Source organism: Ovis aries, chromosome 7 (assembly GCF_016772045.2).
Source record: "Ovis aries strain OAR_USU_Benz2616 breed Rambouillet chromosome 7, ARS-UI_Ramb_v3.0, whole genome shotgun sequence".
In the NCBI taxonomy this organism is placed as follows: Eukaryota; Metazoa; Chordata; class Mammalia; order Artiodactyla; family Bovidae; genus Ovis; species Ovis aries.
Genome location: NC_056060.1, coordinates 82,806,192 through 82,827,189, shown reverse-complemented (window position 1 = coordinate 82,827,189; position 20,998 = coordinate 82,806,192). Strand labels below are relative to the sequence as shown.

General features: G+C 53.7%; 2 protein-coding genes across 57 annotated transcripts in view; one reads left to right on the top strand and one right to left on the bottom strand.

Annotated features, from left to right (window-relative positions):
• NUMB (NUMB endocytic adaptor protein) overlaps nt 1-7,133 on the top strand; it is a 170,623-nt gene extending 163,490 nt beyond the window's left edge. For 28 of the 50 annotated variants that reach the window (XM_060418271.1, XM_060418264.1, XM_060418259.1 and 25 more), the window contains 3 exons: nt 1,099-1,248; nt 4,078-4,224; nt 5,025-7,133. In XM_060418271.1, the coding sequence (XP_060274254.1) occupies nt 1,099-1,248; nt 4,078-4,224; nt 5,025-5,740 (1,013 nt within the window). In that variant the 3' untranslated portion in view covers nt 5,741-7,133. The remainder of the gene's footprint in view (nt 1-1,098; nt 1,249-4,077; nt 4,225-5,024) is intronic. The other 22 variants (XM_060418288.1, XM_060418284.1, XM_060418277.1 and 19 more) reach the window with 2 other exon arrangements.
• The window catches only part of PAPLN (papilin, proteoglycan like sulfated glycoprotein), a 37,007-nt gene continuing 22,322 nt past the window's right edge, over nt 6,314-20,998 (bottom strand). For 3 of the 7 annotated variants that reach the window (XM_042252730.2, XM_042252732.2, XM_042252731.2), the window contains 13 exons: nt 19,247-19,327; nt 18,813-19,071; nt 17,723-17,843; nt 17,248-17,386; nt 15,830-16,292; nt 14,701-14,838; nt 14,431-14,555; nt 14,028-14,163; nt 13,309-13,446; nt 12,515-12,642; nt 12,299-12,407; nt 11,375-11,541; nt 8,536-9,008 (listed from right to left, as the gene is read on the bottom strand). In XM_042252730.2, the coding sequence (XP_042108664.1) occupies nt 8,539-9,008; nt 11,375-11,541; nt 12,299-12,407; nt 12,515-12,642; nt 13,309-13,446; nt 14,028-14,163; nt 14,431-14,555; nt 14,701-14,838; nt 15,830-16,292; nt 17,248-17,386; nt 17,723-17,843; nt 18,813-19,071; nt 19,247-19,327 (2,474 nt within the window). In that variant the 3' untranslated portion in view covers nt 8,536-8,538. Of the gene's footprint in view, nt 9,009-11,374; nt 11,542-12,298; nt 12,408-12,514; nt 12,643-13,308; nt 13,447-14,027; nt 14,164-14,430; nt 14,556-14,700; nt 14,839-15,829; nt 16,293-17,247; nt 17,387-17,722; nt 17,844-18,812; nt 19,072-19,246; nt 19,328-20,998 lie in introns of all 7 variants that reach the window. The other 4 variants (XM_042252733.2, XM_027971986.3, XM_060418253.1 and 1 more) reach the window with 3 other exon arrangements.

The following is a 20,998-nucleotide window of genomic DNA, read 5'->3' as shown; positions in this document are numbered from 1 at the left end:
AGGTCTCCTGTATAAATCTAAGATCTGTTGTTCATCAGAGACAGTGGGATTGCTCACACATATTCATTACCTTTCAGAGCTGTCACACAGGCCTTTGTGTGGCCTTTGTACAGCTGAGCCAACCCCAGTAGCTCTATCCTCATCATAAGATCCGAAGCTTAAGTGTCAGATCCGGTCAGTGCTTTTATTGGGCCCTATTTTACTTTGCTCTCAGACATGTTGAGCCAGTGCTATAACAGAATCTGAGGAAGCCGTGTCTCAATAGGGCACTCTTACTGCTGGTGGCACAAAAGCACAGAGATTTAGGTTCTTTGATGGATAAAACTCGGCCTAAAGAACAGTTAAACTAGATCATTACTGAGGGTCTTGCCCCCTCTCAACTCCTATGAAAACCAAAACTCCAGATGCTTCAAGTACCTCATTTTCAATCTCCCTCTGGAGCAGGCGGGTAACAAAACCATTATTCTCTTTTCACAGTTGAGCAGACAGAGCTTCAACACATATAATTAGCTTCCTCCGTGACATAGAAGTATTCCAGAGTCAATATTAAGAACAAAGCCGCTAGAGTCCTGGACCTCAGTTCACTTTTTCATGTTAACACTTTGGAGAAAGATGACAGTGATGACACTGTCATAGTTTATGACAGAGAAAAGGACTGAGTGCCCACTGGTGCCCCTGACTTTAACCCATTTATCTCAAAAGAGTCACTGGGGGCCTCTCAAACTTAACTCACATCACCGGCTTGGGACCTGGTTGGAAGACAAACAGGTTGCATGTGTCTTCTAGAAAAATCTCACTGGCACAAAAAGAGAACAGCATGTTTTCAACAGTGTCACACAGGAGAGGAAATACAGAAATCTGGGGATTTGCAAGGGAGGAAGGTAGGCCTTAGTACAGGAATTGTTAGCATTCTGTACCTTCTCATGTAAAAAGCTAGTGAATAGTGGTAAGTTTTTTGAAGTTGCTTTTATAGCCCCACCTGAGTCTTTTTCTTCCACAAATAACAGAGGCAGAGTAAAATGCCACCTCACGTGACACTGTTCTGTTCCAGACTTGTTCCGTTTTTCTGTCTGGAGCCATCTTCTGTCTGTCTTGCAGTGCCAGAGGTAGATGGCGAAGCAGAGAGCATCAGCTCGCTGTGCTCACAGATCACCAATGCCTTCAGCACACCCTCTGAGGATCCCTTCTCATCCGCCCCAATGACCAAACCAGTGACAGTGGTGGCACCACAGTCTCCTGCCTTTCAAGGTTGGTGCTCACTTAGCCTGCGATTCTCTTTGAAACTAATACTTTTATGACACTGATCACTAGTGTAAGTTGGCATCCTGAGCTTCCCACGATCTGGTCAGACCCCCTGCATTTCCCTGTTTGATACTGTCTCAGGCTCATTACATTTCCCTGTGTGACAGTGTCTTTGTTCCCTTCCTGTTGCCTGAGATTGTCTGCATTTTGCATGTGCCTGCCCTCCTTTCACTCCATCCTGTCAGGAGCATCAGTAGTCCCAACCCACTGCTTTGCTACTTAACTGTTAAGAGACAAAGCACCCAACCAGTTCTCCAGAAACAGCAGTCATCAGAGTTGGTTCTAGCTTCATGCTTTCTTTACCACAGTAAAGAAAGCTGGGGTGATTTTGCCCCCTTGGGGAAAAATTTAGCATCCATTGTCTGGATATGTTTTGGGTTTTGTGGTGTGGCAGAGGGTGGTTATTACTGACATCCCAGTGGAGGCCAGGGAGGCCCATAAACATCCTTCCATGTACACAGTAGCCACCTCACAACAGAGAACAATCAGGCCCAAAATATCTATGGTGCCAAGACTGGACTCACCTAGTCTTTGCCCTTTCATAAGAGTCCCGTAAAGAAAAAGGCACTTCTCTTGGCTCTTCACTTCATTTCATCTTCTATAGCAAGGATCCTAAAACTAGTCTTTGTGGCATTGAAGAATTAGTAAAAGTTGTTTTCAGAGATACTGAATTAACTCAGTTGACTCAAATTAACTGAATTGACTCAAAAATCACTGCAGATGGTGATTGCAGCCATGAAATTAAAAGACCCTTACTCCTTGGAAGGAAAGTTATAACCAACCTAGACAGCATATTGAAAAGCTGAGATATTACTTTGCCAACAAAGGTCCGTCTAGTCAAGGCTATGGTTTTTCCAGCGGTCATTTATGGATGTGAGAGTTGGACTGTGAAGAAAGCTGAGCGTCGAAGAATTGATGCTTTGGAACTATGGTGTTGGAGAAGACTCTTGAGAGTCCCTTGGACTGCACGGAGATCCAACCAGTCCATCCTGAAGGAGATCAGTCCTGGGTGTTCATTGGAGGGACTGATGTTGAAGCTGAAACTCCAATACTTTGGCCACCTCATGCGTAGAGTTGACTCATTGGAAAAGATTCTGATGCTGGGAGGGACTGATGGCAGGAGGAGAAGGGGATGACAGAGGATGAGATGGCTGGATGGTATCACTGACTCAATGGACATGAGTCTGAGTGAACTCCGGGAGTTGGTGAACTCAGGGAGGCCTGGCGCGCTGCGATTCATGGGGTCGCAGAGAGTCAGACACGACTGAGCGACTGAACTGAACTGATTGACTCAAAGGTCAACAAAGAGCCTGTATAACTTAAATTACAGATGTTAGAATTTGAGCTCATATAATTGATCTTTCTTCATTTCTTTTGGGAGAGAGCTCAGAAGAAGTTTTGCTGTGCAGGCGTTTTTTTGCCTGCACCTGTTGAAAGCTGCAACATGCTTTTCCTCCAGGAGGGAGTCTCTTTAAAAACAAAACAAAACCTTAATATTCATATGCATCAGGTGGCATTTCATCTAACAGATACTTATACTGCCAACAATAACAGGTACTATTTATTGGGCACTTAGCATCATGTCTGCCACGTACATCATGGTAAGGACTCTTGCATTTTCCTCATCTCATTTAATCCTCACAATAGTCCTTTGAGATAGGCATCACAGATAAGGGAAATTAGGCTCAGAAAGGTTAAGTGAACTGCCCAAATCACACAGCCAGGATGTAAACCCAAGTCTTTCTGAATATAGTTCCTATTATATTCAGCTGACTTTGTGCCTATTTACAGGGTAGTGGGTATACAAAACTATAAATAGAATATAGTCCTTTTCCTGCCTTTAGAGGACTTGCAGTTTTTGGATAAGCTAGTCTTTTAGGCAAGCCCTGGGTCAATAGCACCAATGCCATAAGCATAGTTGCCAAGTCCTAAAGAGAGAGTGATTATGGTGTAAGGCAGGAGAAGGTGCCTGCTTGTCTGCTCTATACCAAGTATAGAGAGCTAGGCAAAGGAGTAGAAACTGATGGGATAGCCATCTGGAGTAAAGGAGCAAGGACTGGATTTTATTAAAGGGAGACAGGAAACAAGAGTGAGTGCCTTAAGACATTACAAACATTACTGAAGGGGAAAAAGTCTTAAAAAGATGAAATTAATTCTGTAGCAAATTATAAATTAAGCAAATGAAAACACGTTTGATTTCTCAACTGTAATATGGGGTTTTTGAGAGAATTTATTGAGATGATCGGAGAAGGCAATGGCAACCCACTCCAGTACTCTTGCCTGGAAAATCCCGTGGATGGAGGAGCTTGAGATGATGCATGCTAAAACACTATTAGAGCCTAGCACAGAGTAAAGAGGACTGTGTCAACCACTACTGGCATAATCTGATCTTTTGAAATAGTGATAGATGACACTTTATCATTATGCCAAAGGCTAAGCTGGCTAGAATAGATTTTTGCTGCTTGTAATACAAAGCAGTTCTTTTTAACTTAATTTGAAATTGTTTTTCGAGTCTTCATTACCTCTTACCCCATAAACATGTTTTTCTAAAAGAGTCATTTAATTTTATCAGTACACCCATTTTAATTACAGCCTCTGATTCTCTTTGCCAAAAGGTTTGTGTATTCATTGCAGATGGCATGGTTATCCCACACCAACTTTTCTGTCTTATCTTTTCACCAGTATTGCATATTGGCCTGACTGACCCGGCTCCAAGGGGTCACCTGTACACCCTGCATGAATTAACTCCATCAATGTTGTCTGCTCCCATTGTAGCTAATGGCACTGACTCAGCCTTCCATGTGCTTGCTGCTAAGCCAGCCCCTACTGCTCTAGCACCCGTAGCAATGCCTGTGCGCGAAACCAACCCTTGGGCCTATGCCCCTGATGCTGCTAACAAGGGAATTGCAGCCACACATTCGGGTAAGGTGACCACAGATGCTGGTGAGGATTCTGGGATCAGATAAGTGACCTTGGTTTGAAAATCAGCCATTTACCTTAGTGGGAACCAGGAAGGAGTCCTTTTAGGAAAAGTGGGATCCCTTTTGGAAATAAACTACTAATAAGGAAGGATGGTGTCAGAGAGGAGCTCTTAGAGGTGAGATTGATAATTCTTAGGACCCTAGAGCCACCCACAGAGCTTTCATAAGACACAGAGTCCTGGGCCCTCCCTTGCAGGAGCCTGTGTCTGGGTCTAGATCAGTGGACATGCCTGTAGGAAGAGACAACTCTGCCTCCTACAATAGCAGGCCTACAAAAAAAGGCTACAGAAAGGCAGTTCACCAGGAAGACATGTGTCTGGAAGGCGGGCAGCAAGTCCCTGGTTATTCTCATTCTGTTAGAGCAGAAAGTGAATCACCTCAGCTCTTTAGAGTATGTGCAAGCTGGTTTCTGGACCATAGATGAGCCACACCAGTGGGGGCAGGGTTCTGATGCCAGCCAGCAGCTTCAGTTTTGTGCAGTTGAGCCATCTCTGGCACCTTCCAGACACGGCTGAGGTAAACGACAGACGCACAGCTGAGGTCTCCTGGGTTCTCCCTGTCCTCCCACGAAACCTCTTCAGCTGGTAATAGAGACTTTGCTCCCACCTACCAAAACCACAGACCATCCCCCTGGGGGGGCTTGTTCCACGTTAGGATTATTCAAATAATGGAGATTATCAGGTGAAGAAAAAAGCCCCTGAAGATCCTGATTCTTCCCTGTCTTCCTCTTGTTGCTTCCAGGGACCGAGTGGGGCCAGTCTTCCGGTGCTGTCTCTCCAGGTCTCTTCCAGGCTGGTCACAGACGCACTCCCTCCGAGGCCGACCGCTGGTTGGAGGAGGTGTCCAAGAGCGTCCGGGCTCAGCAGCCCCAGGCCTCAGCTGCCCCTCTGCAGCCGGTCCTCCAGCCGCCCCCACCCACTGCCATCGCCCAGCCAGTGCCACCTTTCCAAGGAAATACATTCCTCACCTCTCAGCCCGTGCCAGTGGGCGTGGTCCCACCCCTGCAGCCAGCCTTTGTCGCTGCCCAGTCCTATCCTGTGGCTAACGGGATGACCTATCCAGCCCCTAACGTGCCTGTGGTGGGCATCACTCCCTCCCAGATGGTTGCCAACGTGTTTGGCACTGCAGGCCACCCACAGGCTGCCCAGCCCCATCAGTCTCCCAGCCTGGTCAAGCAGCAGACATTCCCACAGTATGAGACAAGCAGTGCTGCTGCCAGTCCCTTCTTTAAGCCTCCTGCTCAGCACCTCAACGGTTCTGCAGCTCTCAATGGTGTAGACGACAGCAGGTTGGCCTCGGGAGACAAGCAGACTGAGGCTCCTGCAGGCACCTGCACGGTGGATCCCTTTGAGGCCCAGTGGGCGGCCTTGGAAAGCAAGTCCAAGCAGCGTACTAACCCCTCCCCCACCAACCCCTTCTCCAGTGATTTACAGAAGACTTTTGAAATTGAACTTTAAGCAGTCCTTATGGCTTATGTATTTTGTCTGTACTTAGGCCCGGGTAGGGGGGTGGAGGTCAGAGGAGCAAAGGGGACTTTGCATTCCCAACCAGTAAGCTTTTCACTAATCCCAAAGGTCCCCAAGGGCATGTCCAGGCATAGCATGTGGATGGGGGTGATTGAAAAAGGTGGAGAGACCCATTCCTAGGGAAGAGCTGTTTTGCAGTTAGACTAAGAAAGTCAAGGACCTGTCCTCTGTCCCGCCTCCCTCAGCCCCTTACCAGTCTCTGGCAGCAGAGAAGCAGAAGTATCTGAACAGGAATCTGTATTCAAAGCACATTTACTGGAATATAAAACACAACGGGAAGCCAAACGATCTCCCTTCGTTTTTCAGGCCTTTCACCTACCTGCTTTCTCAGCACTAGCCTTCTTAAAGATCAAGAACAGGGTGGCCTGTGCTGGGACTGGGGAAGAGAGGCAGGCTGTGCTGCTGGAACTCCCAGCAGGGCCTGTCAGGAGCTGCCCAGCAGAGCTGTGTTTTAGGGGTAAAGTTGAGCTTCCATTTTGAGTAAGAATAAATATTATAAATATATATCAAAAAGCCAAAATCTTTATTTTTATGCATTTAGAATATTTTAAATAGTTCTCACTATTAAAAAGTTGTATGAGTTGTAAGTAATCTTGCCAAAGGTAAAAAGGTTAGCTGTAAGAAATTGTACATAAGATTGGTTTATCATTGATGCCTATTGAAGTAAAAAAAGAGGAAGGGCTGGAAGTGGCAGGTGGGATCCCTAGCTCACTTGGTATCACTTACTGTAAGTAGCACACTGCAACAACAATCATGCTTATGACCAGTATGGTCAGCTAGGTAGTAGTTTTAAATAAAGAGCAAGCAGTATTGTCTTGGTTTTACACCTGTAATGTCATTATTTTAATGGGTTCAATCTAAATAGAAAATGTCTTGTCTTTTCTATACTGCTGCAGTTTCCTTATGTTAATCCTTTAACACTAAGGTGACAATGATGTAATCATATCCATGAGACGGGAACGCAGGTTACCGTGTTGGTTTGTCATGTAGGTCTTGGTGGGTTTTGTTTTGTCCTTTTAAGTTTTGTTCCCACGAGTTTTGTGGGGATGGAGGTCCTAGTCTTGTTAGCACTGCGTGTGTGTGTGTGTGTGTGTGTGTGCGTGCGTGTGCGTGCGTGCGTGCGTGCGTGCATCCATCCCTCTTCTTGTGGTGAGCTGAACATCCTGTTGCCAGTTGTAGCCACTTGACCTCTGGTAACAACGTAAGATCCCATCTCATTTTTACTTTTGAACGTTGGCCTTACAATCAAATGTATGTTATATATATATTTGTACTGATGAGAATTTATAATCTGCTTTAACAAAAATAAATGTTCGTGGTAGAAGCTTTTGCCATGAAGAGCTGTTCTTTGTCCTTTGCTCTATTAGCGAATGAGTCTCAGATCCTTGTGGTCTCGTCCTCTCTGCATTCCGCTGCTGCCACAGATCTCTAGTGTGATGGCTAGAAAATCTTTCACTGGGGCTAGTATACTCTTAAAGTGCCTATCTGTATTCATACTCGAGCCTCCGGTCGTTCCTGAGCACATCTCTGAGGTCAGGTTCTCGGTGCTCCGAGTACAGGCTTGAACCTGGCGGTTGTGTAGACACACAACCTCCACCCCAGCCCAGACCTAGTCATCAGAATTTGCATTTTAACAAGACTCACATTCTGAGAAGTTGGGCCGCAGCAGTGACTCTGAACCGTGGATATGTATGACAGTCATCTGGGAGCTTTTAAAAATCCTCATATCCAGCCCATACTCCAGACCAATTTAAATCTCCAGGGAGTAGACCCCCAGCCTCAGTTCTTGAAAAAGCTCCCAGTGTGAGAACCACTGGTCTAGACTGAGTTTTACTCTCACCACACCCCACCACTCTGACTAGTTCCAGGAGCTAGCTGAGGTCTGGAGTATGCCACTAATCTGACAAATAGTGATTTAACTAGAGAACAGTGGAGTCTAAGAAAGTAGCCCTTACCTTCCAATTCCTATAGCCAAACCAGCCATGGTACATGGAAGGGGATGCACCTCAATGGTTTTTAAAACTGGAAAGAAAAAAAGACCTCTGTCCCCGCCCATGTTTCTGTTGCTGAATGAGAGGTAGACCAAGAAGTATCACTCACCCATGAAGCAATTGTTTCTTTTCCAGCTAGAGTGTTGGTAATAGAAATCACCTGTCCCGGTAATGCTGGTTTTTCCTGTGTCCCAGAAAGACCTCTGTTACTAGGCCCAGCCCGTCCTCTGGGGGATTGGGAGAAGGTTAAAGTGGAAAGGAACTCGGAAGCTCATTGAAACCAGGCTTCTTCTCTTCATCAACGCCTTAAGAGGCTGAAAGAGGAAGAATGACTTCTCCTAACTCTGAAACCACTTCCCTCTTCCCTTTCTTAACGTCACCGTCTGTTCCACTGGTCCCTCTATCCTGTTGGTACTGTGCCTGGTTTTTAGTTTTCATTATCTTCCACTTTGCTGAGGGCTTTCACCAACTTTGTGCTATTAACCATACGGATGGGAGCTAAAGCTGGTCACTAGACTCCCTAGGAAGGGCTAGAGAGACTGGAGCGATGAACCACATCTGGACCCCAGATGGGACCTAGGTCTAGCAAAGAATGTTTCCCTTACACACCAGGAGTTACCTTCCCCAATCAGACAGGACACACCTCCCCACCTAGCCTTCAGCAAAGGGAGAACCCTGGTAGCTGGTTTTAAAGACACAGTGAGCTGATCCTGCATAACAAATCAGAGAGAGAAATTGTCAAGTGAAAAGTGTCCTTATTGCAAACAAGAGGCCGCTTCTTGACAACCCAGCAGGTGCCGGTGGCTGGGTCAGAGCCGCCGACACTGCTGGGACCGCTGCTGCTGGCCCTCCACGGTGGGGGGCGGCTCTGACCAGGCCAGTGTCTGTGGAGGAGAACTCCCTCCTCAGCCAGAGAGGGGAGACCGAGAGCCGCCTCCTCCCAGCACTATGAGCTGTGTCCCTGCTGCCAGACGGGCTGCATGGGCGGCTGGACACGGGAGCAGCTGGCGCAGCAGAAGCTGGAGTAGTACTCGTTGCCGCAGAGCCGGGCCTGCAGGACCAGGTCACAGTTGGCCAGCTCCGGCTGGTCGACACAGTCCCTGCTGCGGTCCTGGGGCTGGGCGGCCAGCACTGCGAGACACCGGGTGGGGGGAGGGAGGGTGGTGAGAAAGCTCCGTGTGGCTGGAAACACCTGCCATGTCGTTTCCCTAAAGGAGAGCAGCTCTGTAACTGCCGGGCTCCCAAAGATGCCGGTCACTGTATCCCGGTAACACCTGTGTGTCCAGCTGAGGGCACACGGTCTTCACTGCCCTGGGCCCCGCTTCAGCGTGCAGTGGGCCTCCTGTTATCCTTTTGTAGCTCTCCCCCACCCCCACTGCTTGCCCCAGTGCACAGCCCATCGCAGACCCCCAGATATTGACTCTCCAGCTGATTAAACATCTCTGGAAGTTAACCCCCTGCTCTGACTACTGAGACCTGAGGAGACGCATGAATATATGGCCGCAGCCTCTGGACCAGGAGAGCGGGGTCAGCCCCAAGCACAGTTTTGACTTGGCAAGAGCGGTCTTCTCTCTCTCACTGCTGGTTTCCTCCCACTTAAGCATTTGTGCCTTCAGTAGCCCCAGCTCAGTCACTTAGCTCCCCAGCTTTCCAGCTGTTCCCACTTCCCCCAAACACAGCAGAGCCCGTCAGGCCAGTGACGGAGGACAGGCTGGGAGCGGTGGCGCTGAGGCAACACTGCGCGCAAAGCGCCTGGTGCCTCCCCTCGGAATCCGCTCGGCACGTCTATAACTTATAAATCACCGTGGGACTTGCATTCCACTGCTTGTCTTTGGACTGAAGTCGCTTTGCCTAGTTAACCTCCCTTTTCTTTCTGGGAGGGGCTCTCAGGGCTCAGCTTGGCTTAGGCCTGACAGCAGCTCCCCAGAGTCACCTCACGGGGCTGCAGAAGGGCCCCCTCCACGCCCTCCCCCCAGATACAACTAGTAGACAACACCTGAGCAGCCAATGGCTTTGTGAGAAGGCTTGGCTCATCAGTGTAACAAGAGTATGAACTACCTACATTTACATAAAGAACAAGCCATTTATGCTTATTTTTTACAATCGTCACTTTGGTTATCAACTTAATCTCAGCCATCGTAGCTCCTGGGCTCATCACAGCCAGAGGTAAGCAGGTGCCGGGCGTGATGGTGCAGGCTGGGCACCATTCTGGCTCTGCCCCTTCCAGCCAGGGGACTTAATGGTTACATAAGCTCTCCGTGTCTGCTGTCTCATTTGGAGTTAATGATAGCAACTGAAGCACATAGTGACCATGGCTAAAATAACCAGCACGTAACTGGCGCATTCCCATTCTGAAAAGTGTGAGTGACCCCCACTCCCCACGTTTTAACCTTACAGTATTTTCTGTTTCTCACCCTAGACCTTTAGGTAAAACGCTTGAGAGCACTTTGTTGTACAGCAGAAACTAACGCAACATTGCAAAGCAACTACCAATAAAGAAAAAAAGAGAAAGCAAGCGCGCAAGCTGTCCCCAAAGTGGGACCAGCTCAAGGCCCCCCCCCCCCTTCCTAACACTGCAGTTCCAGCATGCCGCCAAACCATGAGCAGGGCAGTGAGGCAGCCTCAAGCAGTGAAAGGCCACAAGAAGCTTAAATGGGTGACGGCAGCTACATACAGCTCAACTGACGGAACCAACACAGCTGAAGGAGAGAGGAAGATGGCTTCTCCTTAAGAGGTGCCCTCCTCCCCCGAAGAAAGTGTCTCAGGTTACCAACACTCATCGAACAGGGGGCAGAAGAAAGACGGCTGGACTGAGGCCGTAAGTGTGCCGTCTCGGAGGCAGTCCCATCACACCGTTTCACCTTGGTGACCACGTATCATTAGGAGGCCTACCAAAGTCCAGCATCAGTTGAGTTTCTGGTTCTAGTTTGGCTTCCCATGCAGACATGCCTCTACCTAATCACAGACATGCCCATGTGGGGGCCCCCTGACAGCGATCTTTCTCACTTAAACCTGCACTCTGGCCTATTTCAAGTCTTGTAAGTTTGGTAAGTATGTGGACAAGAGAACTATCTGCTGGGCACGATTGAGGTGAAAAGCGGCTCCTACAGGATGGTGCCTTCACCAAGGTACCACCTTCACACACACATGGACTCAGCCTGAGCACCTGGTGATGCCAGGCCCTGCGCTGGGCCCTGGCTGGGTCCCAGTCCCTGTCTTCATAAACTGGAAGCCCACCGTCAGGCCCGCTCACTAAGCAACATTTCTACCAGACTGCAGCCTCTAACCTGGTCAGTTCCATGCTCAGCCTGGCAGACAGGAGGCCGCCAGGCCCGACGCCCTGCGTGGTTCTGGTGAGGTGCTACAGCCATGACCATCCAGGCCCACCAGCACAGCTGGGCCCTGGCAGTTCCCTCCCAGGGCTGTTTTGGGCCATGTGACGACTGGCTTGCCTCAAGTCACACAACCAGGAGCTGGCAGAGCCCCTCCGACTGCAGAGCCTGTGCCCTCTGCGTCCGGCCGCACACGGCCAGCTCCCGAAGACAAGCAGCTTCGTGGGGTGGGCCTTCCTTACCCGGCGGGAGCACCTTCACCTCGGTGCTGCGGCTGACGGCCTGGCTTCCACGGTAGGCGCTGCACGTGTAGGAGCCCTCATCCCTGGCCCGCAGGTTGTGGATCAGCAGCGTGCCGTCCGGGGACTGGTACACGCGGTGGCCTTCGGCCCGCACCGGCAGCCCGTTCCTGGAGGAGAGAGAATCCTGGGAGACCCTGCAGGCCCTGGGGGGTGCTGAGCTGGTTCTCCCAAGGCCAGGGAGGGGGCCATCTAAGGCCTCCTCCAGAGCCACCCACTGACCCAGACGCACTCAGGGCAAACCTCCTCCGAGCCTGGGGGACACTGGGCCATTTCCCGCCTGGAGTGTTGGGGGGCTCAGATTACCCCAGGATCCCCAGTGCCTAGCCTCATCCTGATATACTGCAAGGAGGAAGGGGGCATCAAACTGTTTACTGAATGAAGAAAAGCCCAGCAAACTTGGGGTAAAAGACCATCCAAAGCCCCCAGAGCTGAATGGAGCCCAGTGTTTCTCAGCCCAGCAGAGCATCCGCCACCCAGGAGACATTTGGCAACACCTGGAGACTTCCTGTGGCCATGATGTGGGAGGGAGTGCCACAGGCACCCCGAGACTGGACGCAGCTAAACGTCCCCCAACGCACCCTGACAACTAAAACCGTCAGCCCAAGACGTCGACAGTGCCGAGCCTGAGAAGCTGTGGTGTGTAGCCCGACCAGCAGAGAAGAGAGCGGTCCTGGCAGGGCTTCCCCATAAAGGGAGGAGGGCGCTGTAGCCCCTTCCCCTGGCACCAGGCCAGGAGGCGGGAGCAGACGTGAGGGGGAGGGGTGCAGGTGGCAGCAACGTTCTGCACAAAGGTGGACCCCCCGCCCCCGGTTTGGGCTGTAGAGCTCAGGTGTGAGGGCCTGAGGGCCAGCAACAGAGCCTCACCTGGACCATCGGATGTTCACGCTTTCTCCTGGCACCACACACAGCAGCCTAGCTGTGTCCCCTTCTGGCACCGCCATCGTGGAGGGCAGCCCTGTGATGGTCAGTTCCCCTGGGCCCGAGGAGGGGGGCACTGTCAGCCACGGCAGGCCTGTGGTGCCCCTCCTGACCCCAGAGGCCACTGGCCACACGCACCCGCCCACTCAAGCTGCGCCTCACCCAGCACTCGGAGCTGGACCCAGCGCTGGTCCCGGTCGTGCCCATTGAACGCGACACACGTGTAGAAGCCTCCATCCTCCACAGCTACGCGGCTGATGACCAGGGAGCCGTCGGACTGCAGCTGGTGTCTGGGGGGGCCAAGCACAGTCAGGTGGCTCCATCCCAAGGCTCCCGGTGGGTGGGAGGGGGGTCAGGGTCTCCCGTCCCCTGGTGAGAGGCTGAGTGGGCCCTGCTGGTCAGCAGGGTCTGACCACCTTCCAGCTGCTGGCACTCTCCTTTACTTAATGACGCCTGACTTCAAAACCTGGCAACAAGCAGATCATTGCAAGTTTTCGGACACAAAATAATTCTGGTTTGGGTTTCCAGGTTTTTTTCCTACACTCATTTATTAGGCTCGGTCCTGGTTTGGTCACTTAGGAGCTGGGTGGTGTTAAGCTTCTGTGCGTCACATGCAGATAAAACAGCACCCTTTAGCTCTTCTGCACGTCACATGAAAGAGATTAAGCCTCAGCACGGGCCCCATATATGTTAGCTCTTACGATTGCAGCCAGAAGGGTATCTGCCTCCACTTCCTCCCAACAGGCCGTCACCTGTTGGCTGGCTTCTTACGATTGTCCACTAGCCACACTCTGGAAAGGTCCAGAGATCCCAGCGTGGTCTGCCCAAGGAGCCCTCTGCCTAGCAACCCCGTCTCTCGAGAGGCCCTGGGGTGCCGCTCAGGTCTGACCAGGGGACAGCATCTGCCCAGACAGGGTGGGGCCGGAGGCAGGACAGGGGAGGGGAGCTGAACAAACCTGGGGGAGGAGAGAGGCTGCCCGTCTCTCTGCCACTCGATAGTCGGGGGTGGGAAGCCCTCAGCACGACAGGTCAGCCGGACCCGCTGGCCCGGCTGGGCGTCCAGCACCCCGGGCTGGCTCCGGTCCAGACGCACCCTGCAGAGCAAGCATCACTCAGCTGGGAGGGGGCTCCTCGCCGCTGCCTCCCCCTGACCACCCTCCTGCCTGGGGACGGCACCCCTACCCAGCCTCATGGGCCCCTTCTCCCCACAACCCTGACAAGATTCCGCTCTCCAGCCTCAGCCCTTTGTTCTGGTTGGGAGACATCGACAAATATCTGGGACCCAGGCTCAAAGCCAGCTCTGGCTTTCTCACCTCCGCCACCAGAATTTCTGCGTCCTGCCCACCCTGCACCAGGTCCCTGACGTGGGCCTCTCCAGCCCTCTCCACCCGCTCTGTAAACTCCCTTCTTCAAGGCCGGCTCAGCCCTCTAGCTCCTGAGGCTAGGGCCAGGATGGGCTCCGCTCGCCAGTGCTCACGGTGGTGGGCAGGACTCCCCATCCCCGCTTCAGAGGCCGGGCTCCGGGAGCCACGTTCACCCTCCCCTCCCAGAGCCCCGAGCAGGCGGCCGGCAAGCCCGGTCACAGCACACGCCGGCCTGGGGACTGTCCACTTGCCCTCCCCGACACCGGCCGGCGGTGGGCCAGGCGGCCCGCAGACAGTGCTGAGCACCACACCTGGTCAGGGGCCACGGGTGTGAGGCGGCGGCAGGGCGCTCGCGGCTGGGGTCCCCAGGGCTGTAGTCCTGGGCTGGGTCCCTGGTCTCGGGGAAGTGCCTTGGTTCAGCCTCAGAAGGCACGGCCACGTCACCCCCTATTGTGAAGCCAGAAGCAAGAGGTGAGCTGTGGGGAGAAGCGGATGGAAGGAACAGTGCCCGTGAGGCTGGCGGGGGACCAACAAGAAGCAAAGGCCACACAGGGCAAGATGTCTGCCCCAGGCGACCTGCAGCGCGGGGACCCAGCCGCCAGGATGCCGTGGCCTGCTTCCCGCCCTAGTCCTCCAGTGTAGGGGCGCCCCGGCTGGTACCCCCACCCTGGGGCCCAGAAGAACCAAAGGGAGGTGGTGGGGTGGGGACGAGACCTGTGATGCGGAGCTGGACCTGCTGAGAGTGATGGTCTGGCCCGGGGCCACCACAGCTGTAGATGCCCCCATCCTCCGCCCTCAGGGGTCTGATGACCAGGGAGCCGTCGGACTGCAGCTGGTGCCTGAGGACGGGGAGGTGGCTTGAGCGCTGTGTCCTGAGGCAACAGCAAGCCTGGCTCCCACCAGAGGAGCCTGCCCCGTGCTCTCTCACCCTCCCATCCCCGGGAATCAGAGGGGCTGGGTGGGGAGCCAGCTGGCTGTGCCCACCTGTCAGAGGAGATGGGCTGCCCATCTTTCTGCCACCTGGAGTGGGGGTCCGGGGAGCCTCTCTCCGGGCAGAAGAGCCGCACCAACTGCCCCAGGGCCGCCTGCACTACGGAGGGCTCCGAGCCCGCCAGAGTGACCCTGGGAAGGTGGGACAGAGAGTCACATGAAGGCCAGCATCGGGGACTATCCCTTCATCAGTGTGTCCCCACAGAAAGCCTGGTACCTCATCATGAGTACCAGAGGTAACCCCTTGGTACTCATGGAACTACCAGAGGTACTTCTCATGGAAGCCACGCTCCAGAAATCTGTGGAGTCAAGAATCCCCCCTCCCCACCCCACCCCCAAAATACTCACAGGCATTGTACCCTCAGCTTGTTCCTGCAAGAGCACAGAACATGGACCTCCCTAGTAGCCCCGTGGCTAAGAAGCGCCTCCCAGTGCAGGAGACACAGGCTCAATCCCTGATCTGAGAAACCCACATGCCAAAGGGGAACTAAGTTCATGAGCTACAGCTACTGAAGCCTGCACGCCCAGAGCCCGAGACCCAGAACCAGAGGGGAGACCCTGCTCGCTGCAGGGAGAGAAAACCCTGCACAAAAGACCCAGCACAGCCCAAAATAATGAGCACAGAACAGGCCCAGGGCCCAGGATGGAGAGCCTGGGAGAGGAGCAGCCGGGCAACCTCACACATGCCTGATCCATCAGGAATTCAAAGTTCTGTTTTTAATCTTCCCAGCTTTCATTAATATGACCCAAAGAGTGACAACAAACGGGATCCACACTAAACCTATGAGATCATTTCACCATTTTACAGGTCGAGAAACTGAGGCTTCAGGAAGCTGGATGACTTGCCAAAGGTCATGAAGCTCTTAAGCTTCAACTAGACAGGCCCTGGACCATCCCAGCAAGATGTGCTGGAGAATTCACGCACCACCATCCACCCGACCCTGGGCAAGCCTCATGTCTCCAAAGCCTGAGGTTTCCCACCTGTGGAATGATGATAGCAAAGCCCTCCAGGTGAGAGGTGGAGGGAGGCCCAGCTGATCTCAGGGTTTTAGCCCTAAAAGGCTCAGCCCCCGGCCTGCCTGGGTCCCTATCCCCATCCCACCTGGGGAAGGGGGGGCCTCACCTGTAGGAGGAGCCACGGGAAGGAGGCGCTGGTCGTCCGGCATCTCCACTCAGTCCAGGGGGACTGGATCCAGTCTCCTGGTCCCAGGGCCCCTCTCCAAAGGCCGGTCTGTGGTCCATCACCCCCGGCCCAGGCTCTTGGTCTTGCCAGCGGAGGCCACCGGAAGGCAAGGGTCCTCTCTGGACCATGGGCCCCGGCCCATGCCGGCTGGCGGCCTGCTGGCCCCCAGGACTGCTGCCGCCACCATCTCCGTGGGTGCTCTGGCCAGAGGCCCCGGCCCCGGGCTGGGGTCCCCGGCAGGCACTCACACACTCCTCTTCTGAGGCGAAGTTGTTGGCGTTGCCGTGGCAGCCGCCGTACCAGAAGCGGTTACACTGGCCCACAGAGGGGATGAAGTACCAGCGGGCAGCCCAGTCAGTGCAGGAGCCGTGGGCACTGGGCAGCAGGCACTGCACGGGGTATGCTGAGGAGGGCAGGAAGCACACAGGTCACCGCGACCCAGTAGGGAAGCTGCAAACGCAGCCCAGAACTCAGGAGCGAGGCCCTCCCCAGCTTCAGCTTCAGTGCACATCCGCACTACTGCTGGGGCCCTTGACGGGCTCTGGGGACAGACTCTGCTCACCGCCCTGGGACCCCAGCAGAGCCAGCCTGCTCCGCACCCCCAGAGCTGGAGCCCTGCAGAGGATCAGGGCTGTGACCTCCCTGGACGGGCTCCCTCATGCTCCTCCCCATCCGACCCAGGCCGCCCAGCGCACACAGAGCAGCCCCAGGGCCAACCCTTGATGTGCTTCACGCAGAAGGAATACCCAGCCCTGAGCCCCCACAGGCTGCCAAGATGCCCAGGGAGGGGGCCCACCCTTGTTCCTGGGGCCCCTTACCAGCTCAGAACCTTCTCCAGCCCCCAGCCTAGCCATCCTTCTCCACACTCAGATGTGACCCTCCAGGCCCCCCACTTAAAGCGCCCCCGACCCAGGTGCCCAGCTCCCTGCAGACTCTGCCCCCTGGCTTCCAGCATCCCCAGGACGGTCCTTGAAGCTCCACGTGGGCACCGTGCTCCCACCTCACGGTCCTTCCTCCAGGACGCATCCCAGGCAGGGTGGGCACCCCATCCATCCCAGCCCTGGCCTCTGCCTCTGGAGGGGGCTGAGCCCCTTGGGGCTTCCTTCTCTATGGACTCCCCACTGACCATGCTCCCAGCTCCCACAGGCAGCCAGGCGGCCACGAGTGCAAACTCAGGGGTGAGGATGACCTGTCTGGCAGGATAATCCAGCACCGTTCCCCAGCCCGGCGCCTGGCAGGTGCCAGGAAGTATTGGTGGAAGAAATGAGTGATAAGCCAGCCAGGAGGAAGGCAGGGCGGTGAGCAGAGTGGGACGAGAGGCTTTCCACTAGTAAGGACGCGGAGGATCGGCCACTCACCGGAGCTGGGCTGGCCCACACAGCCTTCCCCCAGGGGTCCCAGTGCGGAGGCCATGTGGTCATAGCAGCAGCCAAACTGGGAGCCCCGGCACTCGCTGGGCTCCTTCTGCTGGGCCTGGGGCCGGTGGGCACTGGGGACCTGGGGAGAGAGCCCAGGATTGGGAAGTTAGATGGAGGTCTAGCTCTTGGTAGGAGGACTCCAGGCTGCTGGGGGTAGGATGGCAGGAAGAGAGAGGAACAGAACTATGACCCCATTGAGCAAAATCCCAGCCCTGGAGATCATATCCAGGAGAAGGTGGGACGAACCCCCAGCCCGGGCCTGTCACGGAAACCTGTGCCTTCGAGAGGACAAGCCAGGCCAGCAAGCTTCAGGGACCTCCCTCCGCAAGGTCAAAGCTGCCACAAGCCTGCGTCACAGCAGCACTGAGCAGGCCTGCAGGCTGGACTCGTGGCCCTGGGGTGAGCAGATACTCACTGTGGAGGCCGCTGCTCTCGATCCTGGCCTGCCCCCGGAGTTGTCACGTCCATAAGAGCTCATGCAGCCTGCCTGATGAGGCCCCTCGGCCACAGTCACCCCGTCAGGGCAGCACCCGAACCTGGAAAGACATTACAGCCCTGACCCCTGCCCCATCAGGGAACCTGAGTTCCAGCACCCCAGGATCCAAGCTCTGAGGCTCCCTGAGCCAGGGGGCTTGACCAGGTGAGGATCTGAGTGGGGAGATAGGGGGGCCTTGCGTGCAGGGCGAACCATGTGGCGAACCGCAGTCTCCGCCACGTCCACTCACCATATAGGGGCTTTCAGGGAGGGCAACAGGAAGACAATAAGCAGAGCTAAACCCTTAATAATCAACAGATCCTTGACTCACACATCCCACCACAAAACCAAGAAGGTGGAAAGTCACCTGAGCTCCCCAGACACCAGGTTCCCAGGGAGGTTTTACAGAATGGAGGCAGCTGGGAGGTGGGGCAGCAGAAGGGTCAAAGGAACCCAGGGCTTCGCCTCCACCAACCAGGAGGTGGGAAGGAAGGCGAAGGAAGGAATGTATCGAAGCACCTGTGGGCCAGGCACCACGTGATCTGGTCCATCCGCACAGTGGCCCCGGTCAGTGGCTGTCACTGTTCCCAGTTCTCAGCAGAGAAAGCCAGAATCAGAGAGGTTAAGTAACTTGCCCCAAGTCACACAGCTGGGTTGCTGGCTGAGCTGAGACTCACCCCCTCAAGCTGCTGACTCCAGAATCGTGGCCCTTAGCACCTCAGCCCGAGAGAGCAGGAGCCTCATTTGGATCACAGAGCTAGAATTCATACCCTACTTGCCTTCCCCGAGCCTCAGGCTACATCTCAACAGGCTGACCTCTGCAGAGAGAGTGGGGGGCTTTTTTTTCCTAACCCAGCAGGTTAGGGAGCTCAGCGGGAGGAAGCCAAGTCCCCAGTTCTGCCCCACACTGGGCAGCTCAGCCACAACAGCCCTGGAGTCCTGCTCCGGAGCTCTGCTAACCCACCCTACCCACTCGGATCAGAGACCTGCCCTGCCCTCTCTGACCCAGGGAGGGGGGAGAGGCACCCACCTGCTCTGCTGACACGAGGAGGCCCCAGGGCAGCCTTGCCACTGTGGCCCAAGGGACGCGGTGTGGCCGTCAGGGCAGCACCCGTGGGAGCTCTGTCTGCAGTCGCGGGGCCCAGAGCCCGGTCGCAGAGGCTGCTGGTATGAGGAGAGCTGCAGAGACGGGGCAGGGCCCGGGGCTGACAGGGGTGGGCTCTGGTCTCCTCTGGGGTTACCCCGTGCTGAGGGCTGCTCCTGGGGTGCCCACCACTGGTCTCTGAAATCTGGAAAGAGGAGGAAACAAAAGATCCGTGATGTCTCTGTTTGACTCCTCACCCTCCGTCTTTGTCCATGTCAAACCCTCCTCTCCACATCCCTTCCCCCCACAACCACTTGCCCCCACCCTCAACGTCCATCCCAAGGGCCCCCAGGGTTGGGAGCTTCCACCAAGCTTCTCACCTGAGGCAGAGGCCTCCCGTGGGCCCAAAGACATCCGGGGGTCCCTGGGGCTGGTGTGTACTTCCGGCATGCTGGGGACCTCTGCAGGGAGCCGGGGCGTCAGGGAGCAGGGGGAAGGCCACCCCCCAACATCTGCTCCCACCCCACCACTCAGGCAGGACCCCGGAAACCGGGAGAGCAGAAGTGGAGAGCAGAAGTGAAGAGCAGCAGGCCTGTGTTTTCGTCAACACCCTTCCCAGGTTTCAAAAGAGTCTCTCGTCACATAGAAAACGCCCATGTCACGTGTTTAGCAAAGAGAAAAGCCACATGTAAAGAGAGCATTTATGTTTGATCCCAACAACATAAAAAATGGTAACACAAAAATTTTTAATTGGATTGAAGAAAACATAATCCAATTTTTAAATGGGCAAAGAACTTGAACATAAGACTTTTCCAAAGAAGACACAGGGATGGCCGATAAGCACGTGAAAAGATGCTCAACACTATCGGCCATTAAGGAAATGCAAACCGGAGCCACAAGGAGACGCCCCTTCACAGGTACTAGCGTGGTTCTAATCAGAAAGACCGCGACAAGGGTCGGCGAGGATGAGGATGGAACCCTCACGCAACTGCTGGTGGGAATAAAGAATGGTGGAGACTGTGGAAATAGCCTGGCAGTCCCTCAGAACAGTTACATGGTTACCATACAGCCCAGAAACTCCACTTCTAAGTATAAACCCAGAGAACTGAACACAGACAGCCACACAGAAACTTCTACATGAATATTCATAGCATCAGTATTCACTAAAGCCAAAAGGTGGAAACAACCCAAATATCCATCCACAGACACGTGGATAAACAAACTGGGTACATCCACGACTGACTGCAATTTAGCCATAAAAAGCAATGAAGTCCTGATGCCACAACTTAGACGAACCTCAGAAGCATTCTGCTCAGTGAAAGAAGCCAGATGCAAAAGGTATGCTATTCCTCGACCTGATGTAGCTAGCACTGGCAAATCCACGGAGACACAGCGATCTGGCCACCCGCCAAGAGGACCAGGGTTAATGGGGAGTGATTAACTGACGGGTACAGAGTACTTTTATGGGGTGGTGAGAATTTTTGAAACTACAAAGATTGAGGGCAGGTGGAGAAGGGGATGACAGAGGATGAGATGGTTGGATGGCATCACCCACTCAATGGACATGAGTTTGAGGAAGCTCCAGGAGTTGGTGATGGACAGGAGGGCCTGGCGTGCTGCAGTCCATGGGGTCGCAAAGAGTCAGATACGACTGAGCGACTGAACTCAACTGAGAGAGCTGGTGGTCATACAACCTTGAGAACAAATAAGAGCACATCGTATATATTAAAGTGGTTAACTGTTATTGAATTTCACCTCAATAAAAAATTCTATATTAAAACTGAATTGATAAATGAGATAGAGTAGATGATGAAAATGTAATTACAACAAAATATTAATTGTAGAACTTGATGGCAGGCATACACAGCTCTTCATCTTTCCTGCGTGATTAACGTTTCTCCTCGTCTCTTGTCCAACTTGGCAAACTTACTCAATATCACGAACTGTACCATTAGAATAGGTGAATTTTATGGTGTATGATAATTAACCTCAATAAAGTTTTTTAAAAGATTTTTCATCACAAAATGTTATAGAAAAAAATGCAAAAGACTGTAGATAAAAAGAGGACAACAGGAGTTTTTAAAAATGATGCCCAAAATAATACTAGCAAGATATGGCCAAAGCTCACTACA